The sequence below is a fragment of the Somniosus microcephalus genome, chromosome 1, assembly GCF_052327205.1.
Source record: "Somniosus microcephalus isolate GS21.2 chromosome 1, FLI_Smic_1.0, whole genome shotgun sequence".
NCBI lineage: Eukaryota > Metazoa > Chordata > Chondrichthyes > Squaliformes > Somniosidae > Somniosus > Somniosus microcephalus.
Genome location: NC_140987.1, coordinates 122,877,023 through 122,893,805, shown reverse-complemented (window position 1 = coordinate 122,893,805; position 16,783 = coordinate 122,877,023). Strand labels below are relative to the sequence as shown.

Here is a 16,783-nt window from a genome sequence, read left to right as displayed (position 1 = left end):
GTGGACACTTCTGTATCTGGCTCAATAAGTTGTAGGTTCGCCCGGATAGCCACCAGTTTCTCCACTCTCTTGTTAGTCAGCCTGTTGCGCACCTTTGTGTGCGTATTCCCAAAAACTGACCAGTTTCGTTCAGAGGCCGCTGATGAAGGTGGGATTTGGAGTATCACCGATGCAATAGGTGACAGGGCCTCAGATGCACAAAGTCCCTTCCACCAGGTATGTGCACTGATATGCTTGCATGATTCCCATATCCCATCCCCATTCCAAAGACCTTACTTGGTAGAGAACTTTGCCCACATCTAGATTGAGAAGGTGTGAGAGGGTAGAAATCACACTGTAAGCGCTGTTGATCTGTTCTCCAGAAAGTATTGGTCTCCCAACATGCTTTGGGTCCAGCATGTATGCTGCAGCATGAATCGGCTTGACACAAAATTCTTGACGCGTCTGTATGAATTGAACAATTGCCTTCTCCTCTGCTTTGAGCAGCAGGGATGTGGGTAGGGCAATGCTGATTTGTTCTTTTAAATCAGTAAAAAGCCTGAGAACATCTGACAAGACAGCGTCATCTCCTTCAATCTGATCAATTGCAGATGCTACTGGTGAGAGTAGTTTAAGGCTGCTAACCACTCTCTCCCAAAACACATCATCCAGCAGTATTTTCTTGATGGTGGTTTCCATATCCCCAGACTGGGATATTGCCATTTCTTGCAGCGACTCCTTACCCTCCAGAAGGCTGTTGTACATTATGACAACACCACCCCATCTAGTGTTGTTGGGCAGCTTCAGTGTGGTGTTCTTGTTCTTTGTCATTTGCTTGGAGTTGTAGGTTGCTGCAACTACCTGTTTTCCCCTGACATACTTAACAACTTGCTTGGCTCTCTTGTACAGTGCTTCCATGGTTCTCAAACCCATGATGTCCTTGAGGAGCAGGTTAAGCCCATGAGCTGCGCACCCAATAGACGTAATATGAGTGAAGTTGTTGCATTTGGATAAATGCTGCTGCATCTTTGTGGCATTCTTTACATATGGCTTTCTACAGTGTTTGCACATGTACACAGTCTTTCCATCTTTAATGCCTGGGGTAAAATGCTTCCACACATCCGACGGTAAACGTGGCATTGTTCTATGCAGAGAAATAAAGGGCATTCATCTCTGTGTCGAACTGCGGTCGATCAGCACGATTGCAACAGGGTGAGTACATTTTTGCTGATGCTCCATGTGATGGAAGCATGACCTGTACACACACGACGCTACATCACCAATAGTGTATTATTTTGTATATTTTAAATTGAAGGACAAGAGTTCAACAAGTAACTGGTTTATTTGGTATAAAGTCTGATTTACTTACTGCATCATCACAACATCAGCAGAAAACAAAATGACTTCCCTCAGGACCCCTAACCTGGATCTTAAAAAAAACTATAGCAGTCTTTCAGATGCCTGCAGGCCAATCACAATTTGATATGCAAATATTACAAATAGAGGGAGCTAATCGCTCATCCACTCATCCAACCAATCAGGACACATTTGTTCACAGTCACACACAAAACTTGTAATTATTAAAACAAGCCAAGTAAGAAGATAAACATATATTGATTAAGAAATTCCTTAATAATTAAGATTCCATTTCTGTTAGTAATTTTAAGAGAGGACCTGTGGAAAAAAAAATACAAAAAAAACAATATTATGCTAGCATGTGCTTTTTTGGGCAAAATTCCCAAAATTCTCAAGCTAAACTTCCCGTGGAAAATTTCCGGAAATTTACCGGAAACTTTCCACCCCTTTGCAACCCTACTTCCACAGATGTTGCCTGACCTGCTGAGTGTTTCTAGCATTTTCTGTTTTTTATTTCAGATCCTCCCGAATGTCAGAGTTAAAATAACCCTCATTGTTGAAAGTGTGAGAATTAGAATGTACCTACTCTTCCTTAGGGAAAATGCTTAATGTCTGTCTAGGTTAGCAGATTATCATCAATGAATTGGGACATAAGGGGATAAATTAAGCCTGCAGGTGTTTGTGGAACTAACTGAAATCAATGGAAGAGTACCTTGTAAAAAGAGTGACCTTTTGGATTGTTGTGGGGACTTGCATCGTGCCCAGACAGAGAGAGTCCCCCAACACCGCTAGCAGCTGGATCACCGAAGCTGGACTCCAGTCTCAGGATCTGATATTATAAATTTAACCCTTTCATACCCTTGAATATGTATCGCCGGATTCCCTCTGCATCAAGAGACATGCAAACTATTTTCCTTTCACAACAATACAAGCTTTGCAACTGGTATTCAGTTTAAAGACTAGCAACTAGGCACAATAGTAACAAAGGCTATCTGGAGAGGCAGCAGTCTCAGCTTTATAGAAGGACTCATAAAACTGTAAATTCCAATTAATACAGGAAGGACCACAGCAGAAGAACTAGCCTGTATACCGCTGCAATGATTTGGCCCAACTGCCTGTTCTGCGGTACATAACCTAATCCCTGTGCCTCCAGTATTACTAAATGTGAATCAAATCATTGGTTCTGTCTGTACAGTAAGGAAAGTGTCCAGTAATTTTATGTCACTGAAGATTGATCTAGTTTCTAACGAGGGCTTTTTGGGAGGGCAAGACTTTACTTTCCTTCCTAAAGGGAAATAAGATGCAAGATGTAATATCCCCTCATAGGGGTTCTTTGGGATGCTCCCCAAAGACAGAGGGAAAAATTTCTTCTTTCTTATTAGTATTAAAAGAAAGCTGCAGCTTCTGATGAATATGGGGAAAAATTTGGGATTGACCAGAAGTGAAAACATCAAAACTCCAAAGACTTGACAGCGAGAGTCATCAGTGACTACATAACAGAGCAACGCTCTCCAACAACAGAATGAACAGCAGGTAAAATAAAATCATTGGTTCACGCATGTGAGCAAAGCAAAGAGAAGCCGAAGAATGGCAAGTTACATTTCCTTTAAAAGCCAATAATTTCAAGGTTGTGGCAATGATAAAACTCAGAAAATATATTCAAGTAGATTTTTTGTGGCACGGTGAAATAAAAAACTAGAAAAAAAGGACACAATAAATTATATTGGCCTGGATTTTCTGTGGCCTATGGCCGTGCACGTGGCCACAAATGCCTCACAAGTTCCAGGTTTATGCATGGGCTGCGCAGGCGCGAAAACCCTTGAATCTTCTTGACATCCTCCGCATCCCCGGGAAATGGACATCCGCTGGCGGAGAGTTGCCCAACTCTTGCCCTGCGAATGCCTGTGAAACTCTTACGCCTGGTAAAAGCAGGTGTAAGGCCTTCTCTTACCAGCATAAGGGTGAAAATAAATATTAAAATATTTTAAAATATCATTTTAACATTCAAAAACCTGTAAAATAAGTGTGTGTTATTTTTGGCCCCTTAAAAAAGGTTTACATTTATTTTTCAAAAAAATCTAATTTTTGTTTTAAATGTTTCATGAAATTGTATTTTATTAATTTTAAACGTAATTTTTTTTTAGTTCAAGGTTGTGTACATTGATTTTTTGGGTGATTCCTATTAATGGGAATCCCCTCTCTGATTGGTTAGGCCAGCCCATGTGATCCCAGGGGCGCTTGAGAATCGCTTGTGCCCCTGGGATACTTGGGCCTTTATGCAGGCCTACGCGTAGAGGCCCAGGAGCACGAGTCTCCGTGGATCCAGGACCATTAGATAGTAGGTACGTAGATTTATTGAGGTTCGAAGGCAACCGCCCGCGGGAAGCCTCCGACCACAAATTCAGGCCCATTATTCTTCTTCCAATATATACACAGTACTTACTTGTAATAACAGATATCTGTTCCAGTTCGGACCCACTGTGGCCTTCCAAGCATGGCTTCCTGGACAGAATACATTATGGGATGCATACCTTCAAAAAGAAAATTATAAGTGTTTAAGATTCTAGTGTTCATTTGAATAAAGGTTCTAAAGTGAAGTGTAAATTGCATAGCCCCTCAGGCACATTTCACAGCTTTAACAGTGTGAGATTTATCCTCTATTTTCTATTCATTCACCATGTTATTAAAGCCTTAATTATACTGAGAGACAGGGCTGTAATCTGGGATCTGCAAGCAAATTCATAGAAAGCAGATTGTATTGTACCACCTGGCAGTACGCTCAAAGTAATTTTTTTTTAAATGTACAAATGCACACACACATATCCCATGCAGCAGAGGTGAATGCATACACCCATTATGGGAGGAGTTTAACTCCAAAAAAAAAAGGGTGGGTTGGGGTTGGATGGGAGGTTAAAGAGTTAAAAATCTGAATCCTGACCCCAACCTGCCCACCGAAGAACATAAAAAATAGGAGCAGGAGCAGGCCATTCGTACCTTCGAGCCTGCTCCGCCATTCAATAAGATCATGGCTGATCTTTTACCTCATCTCCACTTTCCTGCACTATCCCCATATCCCTTGATTCCCTTAATATCCAAAAATCTATCGATCTCTGTCTTGAATATACTCAACGACTGAGCCTCCACAGCCCTCTGGGGTAGAGAATTCCAAAAATTCACCACCGTCTGAGTGAAGAAATTACTTCTCATCTCAGTCCTGAATGGCCGATCCCTTATTCTGAGACTGTGACCCCTGGTTCTAGACTCCCCAGTCAGGGGAAACATCCTCCCTGCATCTACCCTGTCAAGCCCTGGTTTTAACAGTGGCAGGACAGGGGGCGGGCAACCAATTCACTTGCAGGAGGTGGGTTGGTACTTCAGCTATTATAATGAGGCTCCGTGCCTCATAGTGATTCACCATTTTAAATTTAACTGTGGGTGGGCGGGTTTCCCTGGCCTCGGGTAACCTGCCACCTAAAGGGAGATGCGGAATGCTGGATCCAGGAGGTAAGTGCCTTTCCACTTATCTGCCGTATCCAGTGTTCCCGCCTCGCCAACCCCCTGTAATTGGACAACCCCCCGACCCTTCTGACCTCCTCCACAGCCTCCGATCTCACCTCTCTCCCCGGCTTCTGATCTCACCTCCCCTCGCTTCGATCTCCGATCCCCTCCGGCCTTGCCTTCCAACCTGCCCCCGATCCCCCTCCGGCCTTCCAAAATCCCCCCTCCAGCCCGATCACCTTCCGACCTGCCCCCGTCCCGGCCTCTGATCTTGCCCTCCCTCCTCTCTGCGGCCTGGTGCCGCAGGCGTACTTGCCCAACAGCCAGCCAGCCAGCCAGCCTCTCCATTTGGCTGGCTGCGGGCGGGAAACAGAGCTTTGAAATGCTAATCAGGCCCTGCCGCTACATTCGACAGGGCCTGCGAGAAACCCGTTCCAGCCTATCGCACCCCACACTGCTTCCTACCCGCCTCCAAATTAAAATTCCAGCCTATGTGTTTAAAAAAATGAACGAAAGTGAGAGCAGACAACTGCCAGTGGTGGTGCAACATTTAAGATTGATTAACGAGCTGAGCTTGCAGATTCACTGGCACTAAGTACACATTATTTGGCTGATTTATACCATCATATTTTGGAACTCATTACTTTGTGATGGTGCTGGGCAGGACTGTATCTGTTATCATTAAATTGGCGGTGGTGGCAGACTGAAGTCTGCTCTCCCTGTGATGGTAGTGGGGCTGGATTGATTCTGCCGTGATGATAGCTCATGGCATGGACTTGCCTGATGCGGCATGCCAAATACAAGGGCCATTGTCCTAGCTCTTAAATGCTACTGGTTGATGCAGGTGAACAAAGTCACGGGAGATCTACTATCAATTTTATGAGGCACTGCCTGTGGCGCAGAGCCTTGCTGTGGCAGGTGTGGATCAGAAAATGAGGTACCTGACCTTATATTATAGCACACATCCTTCAGCCTGTTTCAATTGACCCGGTGGATGTTAACAGTCTCAGGCTGCTATTTGAAGAAGACAAGGTTTTTTTAAAAAAAACTGGGTCTTCCCAGCTTTAGCAAACCTGACAGGTTGACTTTGATGTTGTTGCCAGCAATGTGAGACCCACATTGAGAGCCATGGCACAGCTGCAGCTCTATTGTTTGACTGACATTTGAAATCTAAAAGGACCTAAAGAGGCCAACTGATTATATTCTGTCAGATTCTGATTCAAAGCAATTACTTCCAAGGTCTTTTTAATAAACAAAATCGCTCAAACAAAAGACTGCAAACAGCATTGAGACAAATCAGTAAATACTACTTATACAGTATTTGGCACCATTACCTATTCAAAGAAAATTAAAATGTTAAGTGTCTAGCATCCGACAATTAGAAGTGATTTAACCTTCTACAAACCCAGAGGAAAATGGTTTAAGATCTCATAAGAATCTAATATTACTTAAAACTGCCACAGATATTCCTGGCTAGCAGTTACTAATAGCACATCTAGCCAATTTAAAACAGGGCAATGACCCGAATGAATGGAAGCTAATTATATTCAGATTTGTCAAAGTCACTTCAGCTTTATGAAATTACAGTTGTTGAAAAGGTATGTTTTTCACATATTATTTCAGATCTTGACATAATATTTAAAATTAATTTGTGAAAGTGACAATTGCATTTTTTTGCTGCTTGACTCATTTAAACACAAAGGATAATATATTATTTTATGGTCATCCTGTATACATTTGACAATTCACAAAAACAAGTTATATTAAGATTTCAGTTCTTGGCAATCAGAATTTTAGTCTATCAAAAATGTTAGCAGCATTAATTTAAATGTAGTCCATTTGGCACTAGGCAATGACTTAAAATAATCATTTAAAATATCAAGAATACAAACATAATGAGCATGCAATGAGAAAGGGTCTGTTAGCCCAGAAGATCCTTGAACAATCTAGCTCGTCGTGCACACTGCCCTATCCTTCTAATGTACAGAATATTTATCCACCGTCACATCGTCACCATTTAACCCTGACCTGTTGCTGCCCACAGGCAACATCCCTTCCAGTACCTCCAGCAGCACAGGAATTATTGTATTCAATGGGGCAGATCATCAAACTTTATCCCTATAATCTCCAGTACTGCTCCCATTGATGCACATTGTTTAAAAAAAAAACTACAAACCACTTAAGCTGTAGGACAAAGTTTGGTTATTTTAGACTTTCATCTTTGTTGGAAAAAGCTGAAATTTTAAGGCAGAATTGCTGAAATGCAAACCAGGAATCCTTACTCATGCTGCTTTGTGTGGACAAATTTGCTGTGTAAGCTTATAGAATGCTGGCCCCCATGGTAAGAAGTAATAAACTATTTTTACTTATGTATGTTGTTAGCACAGGTGATATAGCTCTTACAGAGCAACCTCACGTATGTCGGGAGCTTGCAAAGGATCATATGGACAATCATTAAAAGGCTGCATATCCCCAATCTGGCACTTTAGACATTTAGCAGTAGTGCTAATGAAGCTGTATGACCTACACTAAAATACCTGGGCAGAGATTAGATGAGCCCATCGCCATCATAAGTCTGCATTACCATCTTCTCATCTGTCAAAAACTATGGCTGTTCGTTAGAAGATTGTTCAGCTCCTTCGCTGTAGTTCCATTTGGACTGATGTACCCCCCATAGGGCTGCATACCCCCACATGCTCAAATGTATTTTCAATGGATTTAAAAACTCTGTCTCCATAGCCTTTGGGAATTCCCTTTACAAAAAATGCTCCAATATTTGAAAATGACTCACTGTCTGGTAATCCTACTGATAAACTGCTATTGACTTGTTAAATGCTTTACCTGAACAGCGGCACTGATAAGATAAATGCCTCCAACCAACCAAATCAGGAACATCCCATTTCAGATTTTATTTTAACAAGGGAATAACACTGCACCTTCTCAACCAACTCTTGGGGTGGGGAAATCTCATGTACTTTAATTTTGTGTTTCACCTTTTGGTACTTATGCAACTTTTTAGTTCAGTTCCACTTAGGTCAATGTCAAAGTTATAAATACAAAGTGAAAATCTAGAGATGGTGGAAATCTGAAACAAAACAAAAATATTGGAAACACTTGGGGGTTTCTGGCAGCCTCTGTGGAGACAACCGATGAGTTAATGGGCTAGATTTTCGGGGAGCCGTCAGGCGGGGTTTCAGGCATGTGGGGGGGGGGGGGGGGGGGGGGGAGGAAAATCCCGACTTTGGGGGGTCCCGACACCATCCCGCCCAAAACCACACCCCACGTAAGTTTCAGGGGCGGCGGGTACCTGCCCCATACTGGGACCCGCCGAAACCAGGCGGGAAGGGATTAGTGCCAATTAACTGCCTGTTAACAGGTAGTTAACAGGCAGTTTTTAGCCTAATCCCCATTTTGAGGGGTTTCGTGTGGGTTTCCCGACGGCTCCAAACCACGTCAGGTTAGAGCAGCGGGCCGTCGGGTTGAATGAGTTGGAGGGGTCGCGATGTCAGCGCTCAGGTGAGTGATGGGTGCATGAGTGTAAAGGTAAGTGTGTTTGGTGTGTCTAAAGTGTGTAAAGAACTTTTACTTACCTTTACTTACCTTAACAGCCTTTCTTCCTGTAGCCGTCGGGAGCGCAGCACTCAGCCGGAACTGAAAGCTGAACGGCTGCGATCTGTCAAAAGTGACAGCCTTCAGCTTTTAGTGCTGCTGAGATTTCTAAATGAGTCTGACAGATGAAATTTCAGTCTGTGACGTCACCTGTTGCTGGGTGGCCCTTAATTGGCCTGCTGAGCCCGCTGGGCAGGCTCAACAAGGTCAATCAAGGGAAAATCGCGCGGATTGGCCGGACGTCGAAGTAGGCGGGTCAGAAACCCGAAAGGGGAAGTCCCGCCTTCTTCCCGACAGGTTCGACAAAATCGACCCCAATGTTTCAGGTGTAACTCTTGTAAGAAGTAAAAGGAATTCCAAATGAGCAGCATGAAAAAGAGAACAGAAACAAGGGAAAGGGGAGGGAAACACAAACACACAAGAATAGTAGTAGAATGGTCTGTAAAGTGCCTAAATGAAAAACAGCAGATGGTTTAATCATAGAATGAAACAGCACATACATGTACAGTGGCATACATCGTGCCTGTGCCAGCTCTTTGAAAGAGCTATCCAATTAGACCCACGCCCCTGCTCCTTCCCCATAGCCCTGCAATTTTTTCCACCAAGTATTTAGCCAATTCCCTTTTTGAAAGTTATAATTGAATCTGCTTCCACCATCTTTCCCAGCAGTGCATTACAGATCATCATAACTCGCTGTGTAAATTTTTTTCCCTCATGTCGCTTTTGATTCTTTTGCCAATTATCTTAAATCTGTGTCCTCTGCTTACCGACCCTCCTGCCACTGGAAACAGTTACTCCTTCTTTACTCTATCAAAACCCTTCATGATTTTGAACATCTCTATTAAATCTCCCCATAGCCATCTCCGCTCCAAGGAGAACAACCCCAGCTTCTCTAGTTTCTTCACACAACTGAAGTTCCTCATCCCTGGTACCATTCCAGTAAATCTCCTCTGCACCCTCTCCAAGTCCTTGACATCCTCCTTAAAGTGTGGTGCCCAGAATTGGCCAAACACTCCAGTTGGGGCCTAATCAGTATTTTATAAAGGTTTAACATAACTTCCTTGCTTTTGTACTCTGACTCTTTTTATAAAGCCAAGCATCCCATATGCCTTTTTAACAGCCTTCTCAACTTGTTCTGCCATCTTCAAAAGTTCCCCTAGGTCTCTCTGTTCCTGCACCCCCTTTAAAATTGTACCATTTATTTTATATTGCTTCTCCTCATTCTTCTGTCCAAAATGAATCACTTCACACTTCACTGCATTAAATTTCATCTGTGTCTTGTGTCTGCCCATTTCACCAGTCTGTCTCTGTCCTTGTGAAGTGTGTTACTATCCAGCTCATTATTAGCTACATTTCTGCAAACTTTGAAATTATGCCCGGTATACCCAAGGCCAAATCATTAATATATATCAAAATGAGCAGTGGTCCTAATACTGACCCTTGGGGGCCACCACTGTATACTTCCCTCCAGTCTGAAAAGCAACTGTTCACTACTATTCCCTGCTTTCTGTCCCTTAGCCAATTTTGTATCCACGCAGCCACTGCCCCTTTAAACCCATGGGCTTTAATTATGCTAACAAGTCTATTATATGGTACTTTATCAAACGCCTTTTGAAAGTCCATATACACAACATCAACCGCACTACATCAATCCTCTCCATTACTTCAAGAAATAACTCAATCTAGTTAGTCAAACATGATTTGCCTTTAACAAATCCATGCTGGCTTTCATTCATTGACCAATATTTTTCAAAGTGCTAATTAATTTTCTCCTAGATTATTGTCTCTAAAAGTTCCCCACAACCAACATTAGGATGACTGGCCTGTAGGCCAAGTTTATCCCTCTCCCCTTTTTGCACAGGGGTGTAGCATTTGCAATCCTCCAGTCATCTTGCACCACTCCCATATCTAAGGAGGATTGGAAGACTGCAGCCAGAGCCTCTGCAATTTTCACCCTTACTTCCCTCAGCAATCTAAGATGCATCTCATCCAGACCGGTTGACTTTTCTACTTTGATTACTGCCAACCTTTAAGTACCTCCTCTTTATCTATTTTTATCCTATCCAATATCACCACCTACCTCCTAATTTACTGTGACATTGGCAGCATCCTCTTCTTTAATTAAGACAGATGCAAAGTATTAATTTAGTACCTCAGCCATGTCCTCTGCCTCCACAAGAAGATTTCCTTTTTGGTCCCTAATCAGCCCCACCCTTACTTTTTTTTTATTTTTTAAACTATTTATAGGTTTATAAAATGCCTTTGGGTGTCGTTTTATGTTACCCGCTAATCTATTCTCATATACTCTCTTTGCCCCTCATTTCCTTTTTCCGTTCTCCTCTGTACCTTCTGTATTCAGCTTGGTTCTCTACTGTATTATGAACCTGACATTTATCATAAGCCTCCTTTTTCTGTTTTATTTTAATCTATATATCTTTAGTCATCCAGGGAGCTTTAGCTTTGGATGCCCTTCTTTTCCCCCTCGTGGGAATGTGTCTAGTCTGTATACGAACTATCTCCTCTGTGAAGGCTTCCCATTGCTCATTTACTGTTTTGCTTGCCAATCTTTGATTCTAATTCTGCCGGGGCCAGATCCCTTTTCAACTCACTGAAATTAGCTTTCCTGCAGTTGAGTATTTTTATATTTGATTTTTCCTTGTCCTTTTCCATAACTACTCCAAACCTAATCCATATAAATGGTTGAAGTGATATTAACATGAGACAATAGGAGGCACAATGAGAAAAATTAAAGACATTTACAAGACACAGAGAATGTGTGAATACCTGAGAAGGTGTGGGGTGGGGTATGGCAGGTAGAAATGGAAGCATGCAAAACTCGCAAAGCAGAGCGAGTTCCAACAGTCCAAGAGCCATGAAGACGAAAAATGCAACAAAAAACCAGAGTGCAGATAGCACAGTGTTCCAACAGAGAGTCTTCACCCCAGCAATTAACCCATCTCTCTTCTGCAAAAAGCTGACAAAACTATCCCACACCACCAGCATTTGTCTTCTGCCTGGCTCATGGACTGCTGGATCCTGCTCCACTTGTCTACCTTCTATTTCTGGCAGCCTTACTCTCCACCACCTCGGCTATTCACTTTACAGTTGTGGGTGTGGGTGTGTGTCCTGTTCAAGTGTTGTTTATCTGCAATTTGTTCTAGTGCTGTCAAAGGGTTACACCTGATATGTTAACTTATCTCTCCACAGATGCTGACTGACCTGCTGAGTGTTTCCAGAAAATTATTGTACTTTGACTACTCCTCACATCAGACCCAAGGGGCTTTTTTGTCTCACTGGCAGACGGGACATAAGATCTTTCTAGAAAAATTAGCAGGAATCAAAATCTTAATATTTTTAAAAGGAGTGAATAATTGAATACTTCTGTAGTGTTACACTTGCTAGAAAAATAAATTACCTTAAGGGTAATTTGATCTTAACGCATCTTGCTGAAGTAAAGTGCCAATGAAGGAACGGCTGTTCAGAACCCTGTTTGTGATTGAGGTTCATGTTGCATCCTTCACCGTCCCTTCAAAAGTAGATGAGTGCAGAAACATCATCTAGAAAGATAGCCATTCTTTTAACCAGCTCAAAAAAATTACTTGCGACTTTAATTATCTAGATGGATCTTAACTAGAAACATACCCATATACTTTACGGAAGTTGCAGATGTTTAAAGTATTGAAGATGAGTAGGATTGTGCTTGCCCAGAGAATAGAACTCCAGTCAAAGCAACTCAAGTGGCAAGACTACTTCAATAAGCAGGAATGCTACTGAGTTTCTGCAAAATGTGCTTATAAAAGATGGCCACATTTTAAGGAGTGCAGGCTCTTTGGTTTTGATCAGCAATACCTCCTCCTCACTGTTGAATCCGTGAATCTTAAAGTATGGTGTTCTTCAATAACTAGACGGAGGCTGCAAATTAACAATCAACAGGTGTTTGCTGGAGGAGGGTAGCCTAAAGACTAACAGTACAGATGCCTGCTCAAGGCTTATATACAGGTGTGGTCACTGCCGGTACTACAGTATACAGAAGCTGTAAAAGTAGTTCTCTCTTAAAGATACATACACTACAATTCCTCCCCTTTTAGATTAACAGTAGCACATTTAACTGAAATAGTCCATTTATAGATTCAGTCTTTGGGGCGGCTTCCTGATCCTTTCTGGATAGCGCCTTTCCCGAACGTCTTGCTCTTGATGCGGAGGCGGTTCTGGCCCCCTGTTGTCGGTTAGTTCATCAGTTGCCGCTGCTACTGTTTCTGGGGTAGATGCTACCGGTATGTCGGGTTCATCCCCAGGTTCGCGAGACATGGGGTTGACTCGTTCCTGTGACGCTAGGATCTGGTCGACATGGCGTCTCACAATGTTCTCCCCGACATCCACTGTGTACATTAGTGGCCCCTGCCGTGTGCATATCGTTCCGGGTTGCCATTTCTCTGTTCGAAAGTCGCGGGCCAAGACTGGTTGTCCTACATTGAAGCTCCTTGTCGGCTTCTCATTGATGTGCTGGAATTGCTTATCCTCAACATTTCTTCGCACATTTGGTCTGAGCAAATCCAGACGAGGTCTCAACCTTCGGTTAAAGAACATCATGGCCGGGGTCTGGTTGGTAACTGCACGTGTCGCATTTTGGTAGGCTAACAGGAAATTGTCCACCTTATGCTGCAGTGGAATGTCATCATCGCACATGGCCCTTACTGCCTTTTTAAAGGTTTGTATGAACCTCTCAGCCAATCCATTTGTGGCTGGATGATACGGGGCAGATGTATAATGCCTTACCCCATTCCTTCAAATAAATTTCCGAAACTCTTCGGACACAAACTGTGGTCCGTTATCAGAGCAAATCTGCTCTGGCAAGCCGTTCCTGGCAAATATGGTCCGTAGGACTGCAATTGTTTTCTCCGTAGTGGTGGAGGACATTTTTATCACCTCAGGCCATTTCGAGTGCGCATCCACTGCTATTAAGAACATTGAGTTCATGAATGGACCAGCAAAATCAATATGCACCCGTTGCCATGGAGAGGAGGGCCAATCCCATGGGTGTAGAGGGGCATGTGGTGGTGCATTTTGGACCTTCTGACATCCTGAGCAGCTCTTGGTTAGGTCCTCGATTTGTTGATCGATCCCGGCCACCACACATAAGCCCTAGCAAGGCTTTTCATTTTCACCCCTCCCAGATGGCCTTCGTGAAGCTCATTGAGCACTCTCTCCCTTAACTTGGGTGGAATTACCACTCGGGATCCACACATCACTGTCCCCTGGCATACTGACAGCTGTTCTCTTCTGGATGAGAATGCTGGCAACAGTAAGTCGCCATGTGTTGGCCATCCCATCCCTTCACCGTCAAATCATATACCCGAGACAGTGTCGGATCATTTCGGGTCTCCTTCTCTATATCCGCGTTCGTTACTGGCAAGCGTTCAATTATCGACGAATAAAATATTTCGACAGGGTCCACTGCTGGTGCTTCCTCCACAGTTGGCAGTGGCAGGCGCGATAGTCCATCAGCGTTTCCATGCGGTTTCGTGCCCTTATACTCTATTTCATATTGGTTCGCCCCTAGAAAAAGGGACCATCTTTGTAGCCGTTGTGCAGTCATCACCGGAACGCCCTTCTTTGGATTAAAGATGGAGACAAGTGGTTGGTGGTCAGTCAGCAAGGTGAACTTCTGCCCACGCAGATAGTGGTTGAATTTTTTTACTCCCCATACCAGGCTGAGGGCCTCCGTCAATCTGGGCGTACTTGCGCTCGGCTGAGGCTAGTGACCGAGATGCAAAGGCTACTGGCCTCTCCAACCCGTCTGGGAATTTGTGCGACAGCACCGCTCCAATACCATAGGGTGATGCATCACACGCCAACTGAATTGGTAGTGCTGGGTTGAAATGGGCCAACACCTCTTTTGATGTGATCAATTCTTTGCACTTCTGGAAAGCTCGTTTACATTCGTCATTCCACTTCCATGGTACCCCCGTTTGCAGTAGGGTGTTCAGTGGGTGTAATACGGTAGACAAATTTGGTAAGAACTTATGGTAGTAGTTCACCAGCCCGAGGAACGACCTCAGTTGTGACACATTTTCCGGTGCTGGAGCCTTGACTACTGCCTCAATCTTTTCAGGGGACTTATGTAACCCCTCTTCATCAATAACGTGGCCACAATACGAGATCTGCTTCTGGAAAAACTCGCACTTGTGGCGATTAGCTCGTAGCCCATATTCCTTCAATCTAGTGAGCACCTTCTCTAGGTTGGCGAGGTGATCACTGTCATTTTTGCCCGTGACCAGGATCTCGTCCAAATAACACTGGGTCCCTGGAATCCCTTGCAGGACTTGATCCATTGCCCTTTGCCAAATAGCTGGAGCCGATGCTACCCCGAACACCAGCCGGTTGTATTGGTAGAGACCTTTGTGAGTGTTTATCGTGAGGTATTATTTCGAGGCTTCTTCTACCTCCATTTGCAGGTACGCCTGGGCCAGATCAATCTTAGTGAAGCGTTTTCCTCCAGATAGCGAGGCGAAAATGTCTTCAATCCGTGGAAGCGGATATTGTACCGTGTGAAGGACTGGGTTCACGGTCACCTTAAAATCCCCACAGATGCGGACCTTCTTTGGTTCCCCAGGCGTATTACTCAACGACCTCTTCATTACAGGAATGATGGGTGTAGCCCACTCGCTCCAGTCCACTTTGGACAGTACTCCTGAACGTTCCAAACCTTCCAGCTCTGCTTCGACGGCTGGTCGGATCGCATAAGGCACCAGTCTGGCCTTAAAAAACTTTGGGCTTGCATTTTCCTCTATTTTAATCGTTGCTGTTATGCCTTTTAGTGTTCCGAGTCCCTCCTGGAACACTTCTTGTGCGTCAGTTAGCATTTTTGACAGTCGTCCAGGTGTGACGTCGTCATCCTTTTTGGCCTCAACCTTCAGTGCCTGTATGGAATGCCAATCTAATTGTATCTTCCGAATCCATTCACGTCCTAGTAGTGGTGGTCCTCCATCTGGCAATACATATAGGTCCATTTTTGGTATTTCCTGGCCTTCGTATATCATGTTCACCCTTATTTTTCCTTTGGGGTAGACTTTTTGCCCCGTGTACGTCTTCAAGACAATCTCTGTAGCTTTCAAGGGTATATGTGAAAATAGCCGCAGGGCTGATCCTGTGTCCAATTCCATTTTCACTTGGACTCCGTCTATCTTGAACGTGACCCAGATAGTCTGGTGATCCTCCATTTTGATTACCTTATGTCGTTTCAGACAACCCAGCTCCTTGCTTCCGGAGTCTGTATCACTTTTCTGTTCGTCTGAACTACTGTCCATCACCTTATGTACCTTTTTGTATTTCTCCTGTGGAGATTTCTTGCTGCTGGTTTTCTTCCCTGACCTGCAGACTCTTGCTATGTGTCCTGCTTTTCCACACTGTCTGCACACTTGGTCCTTGAACCAACAATCCTTCTGGTCGTGTGTTGTTCTGCCGCAGCGATAACACTTCCCTGCTACATATGACATTTCATTGGTGCCATATTCTTGGGGTCTCCGTTCTATCTCTGCAGCGCCCCGTGCGGCTGCTTCGTGTGATACTGCCATGCTGAAAGCCTTGTCCAGCGTAAGATCCTTTTCTGATAGAAGCCGTTTCTGGGTTCCTTCACTTTGGAGCCCACACACAAACTTGTCCCTTAACGTATCTGCTAGTCCCATTCCAAACTGGCAGTGTTTCGATAGCTTGCGCAGTTCCGTTAAATACTCAGCATTACTTTCGTCTTTATGCTGGTTCCTTTTGTGGAACTTAAATCTTTCTGCTATCAGCAGCGGTGTGGGGTTTAAGTGGTCCTGTAGGATTTCCACTATGCTTTCGAAATCCTTATCCACTGGCTTCTCTGGGGTTATTAGGTTTCGCAGTAAGCCATATGTTTTTGCACCCATGGAATTCAACAAAACCAGTGCTTTCCTTGCATCTGGCACTTCATTCGCCTTGCAGTACACCTCAATGCGTTCCACATATGTCGCCCAATCTTCGACTTCATTGTCGAACGCTGTGACACTGCCACTCTTCGGCATCCCTGGGTGTGGTTAGACTGTCTAAAATGGCGTCTCCCACGCTCTCCCTTCTTCTCCGCTGGCTCAAAAATGGCGTCTCCCGCGCTCTCCCTTCTTCTCCGCGGCTCAAATGGCGTCTCCCGCGCTTCCTTTCTTTCCCCGTGGACGCTGCTCAGCCCTTGAGCCGTGGCTGCACTCTGCGCGTTCTCCTGTGCGCGCCTCTCGTTGCCGCCGCTCGGTCCTGAACCCCGGCTGTGCTTTACCCTCTCTCTCTTTTTGTTTTCCGTCGACGCCGCTCGGTCTTCAACCCCCGGCTG

At 44.2% G+C, this 16,783-nt stretch overlaps 1 protein-coding gene across 6 annotated transcripts in view; it reads right to left on the bottom strand.

Annotated features, from left to right (window-relative positions):
• agtpbp1 (ATP/GTP binding carboxypeptidase 1) overlaps positions 1-16,783 on the bottom strand; it is a 410,793-nt gene that overhangs the window by 151,762 nt on the left and 242,248 nt on the right. For all 6 annotated transcript variants that reach the window (XR_015078056.1, XM_085985173.1, XM_085985187.1 and 3 more), the window contains one exon: positions 3,779-3,866. Coding sequence is in view for 5 of the 6 variants with exons in the window: in XM_085985173.1 (XP_085841299.1) it covers positions 3,779-3,866 (88 nt within the window). In the remaining variant the exon portion in view is untranslated. The remainder of the gene's footprint in view (positions 1-3,778; positions 3,867-16,783) is intronic.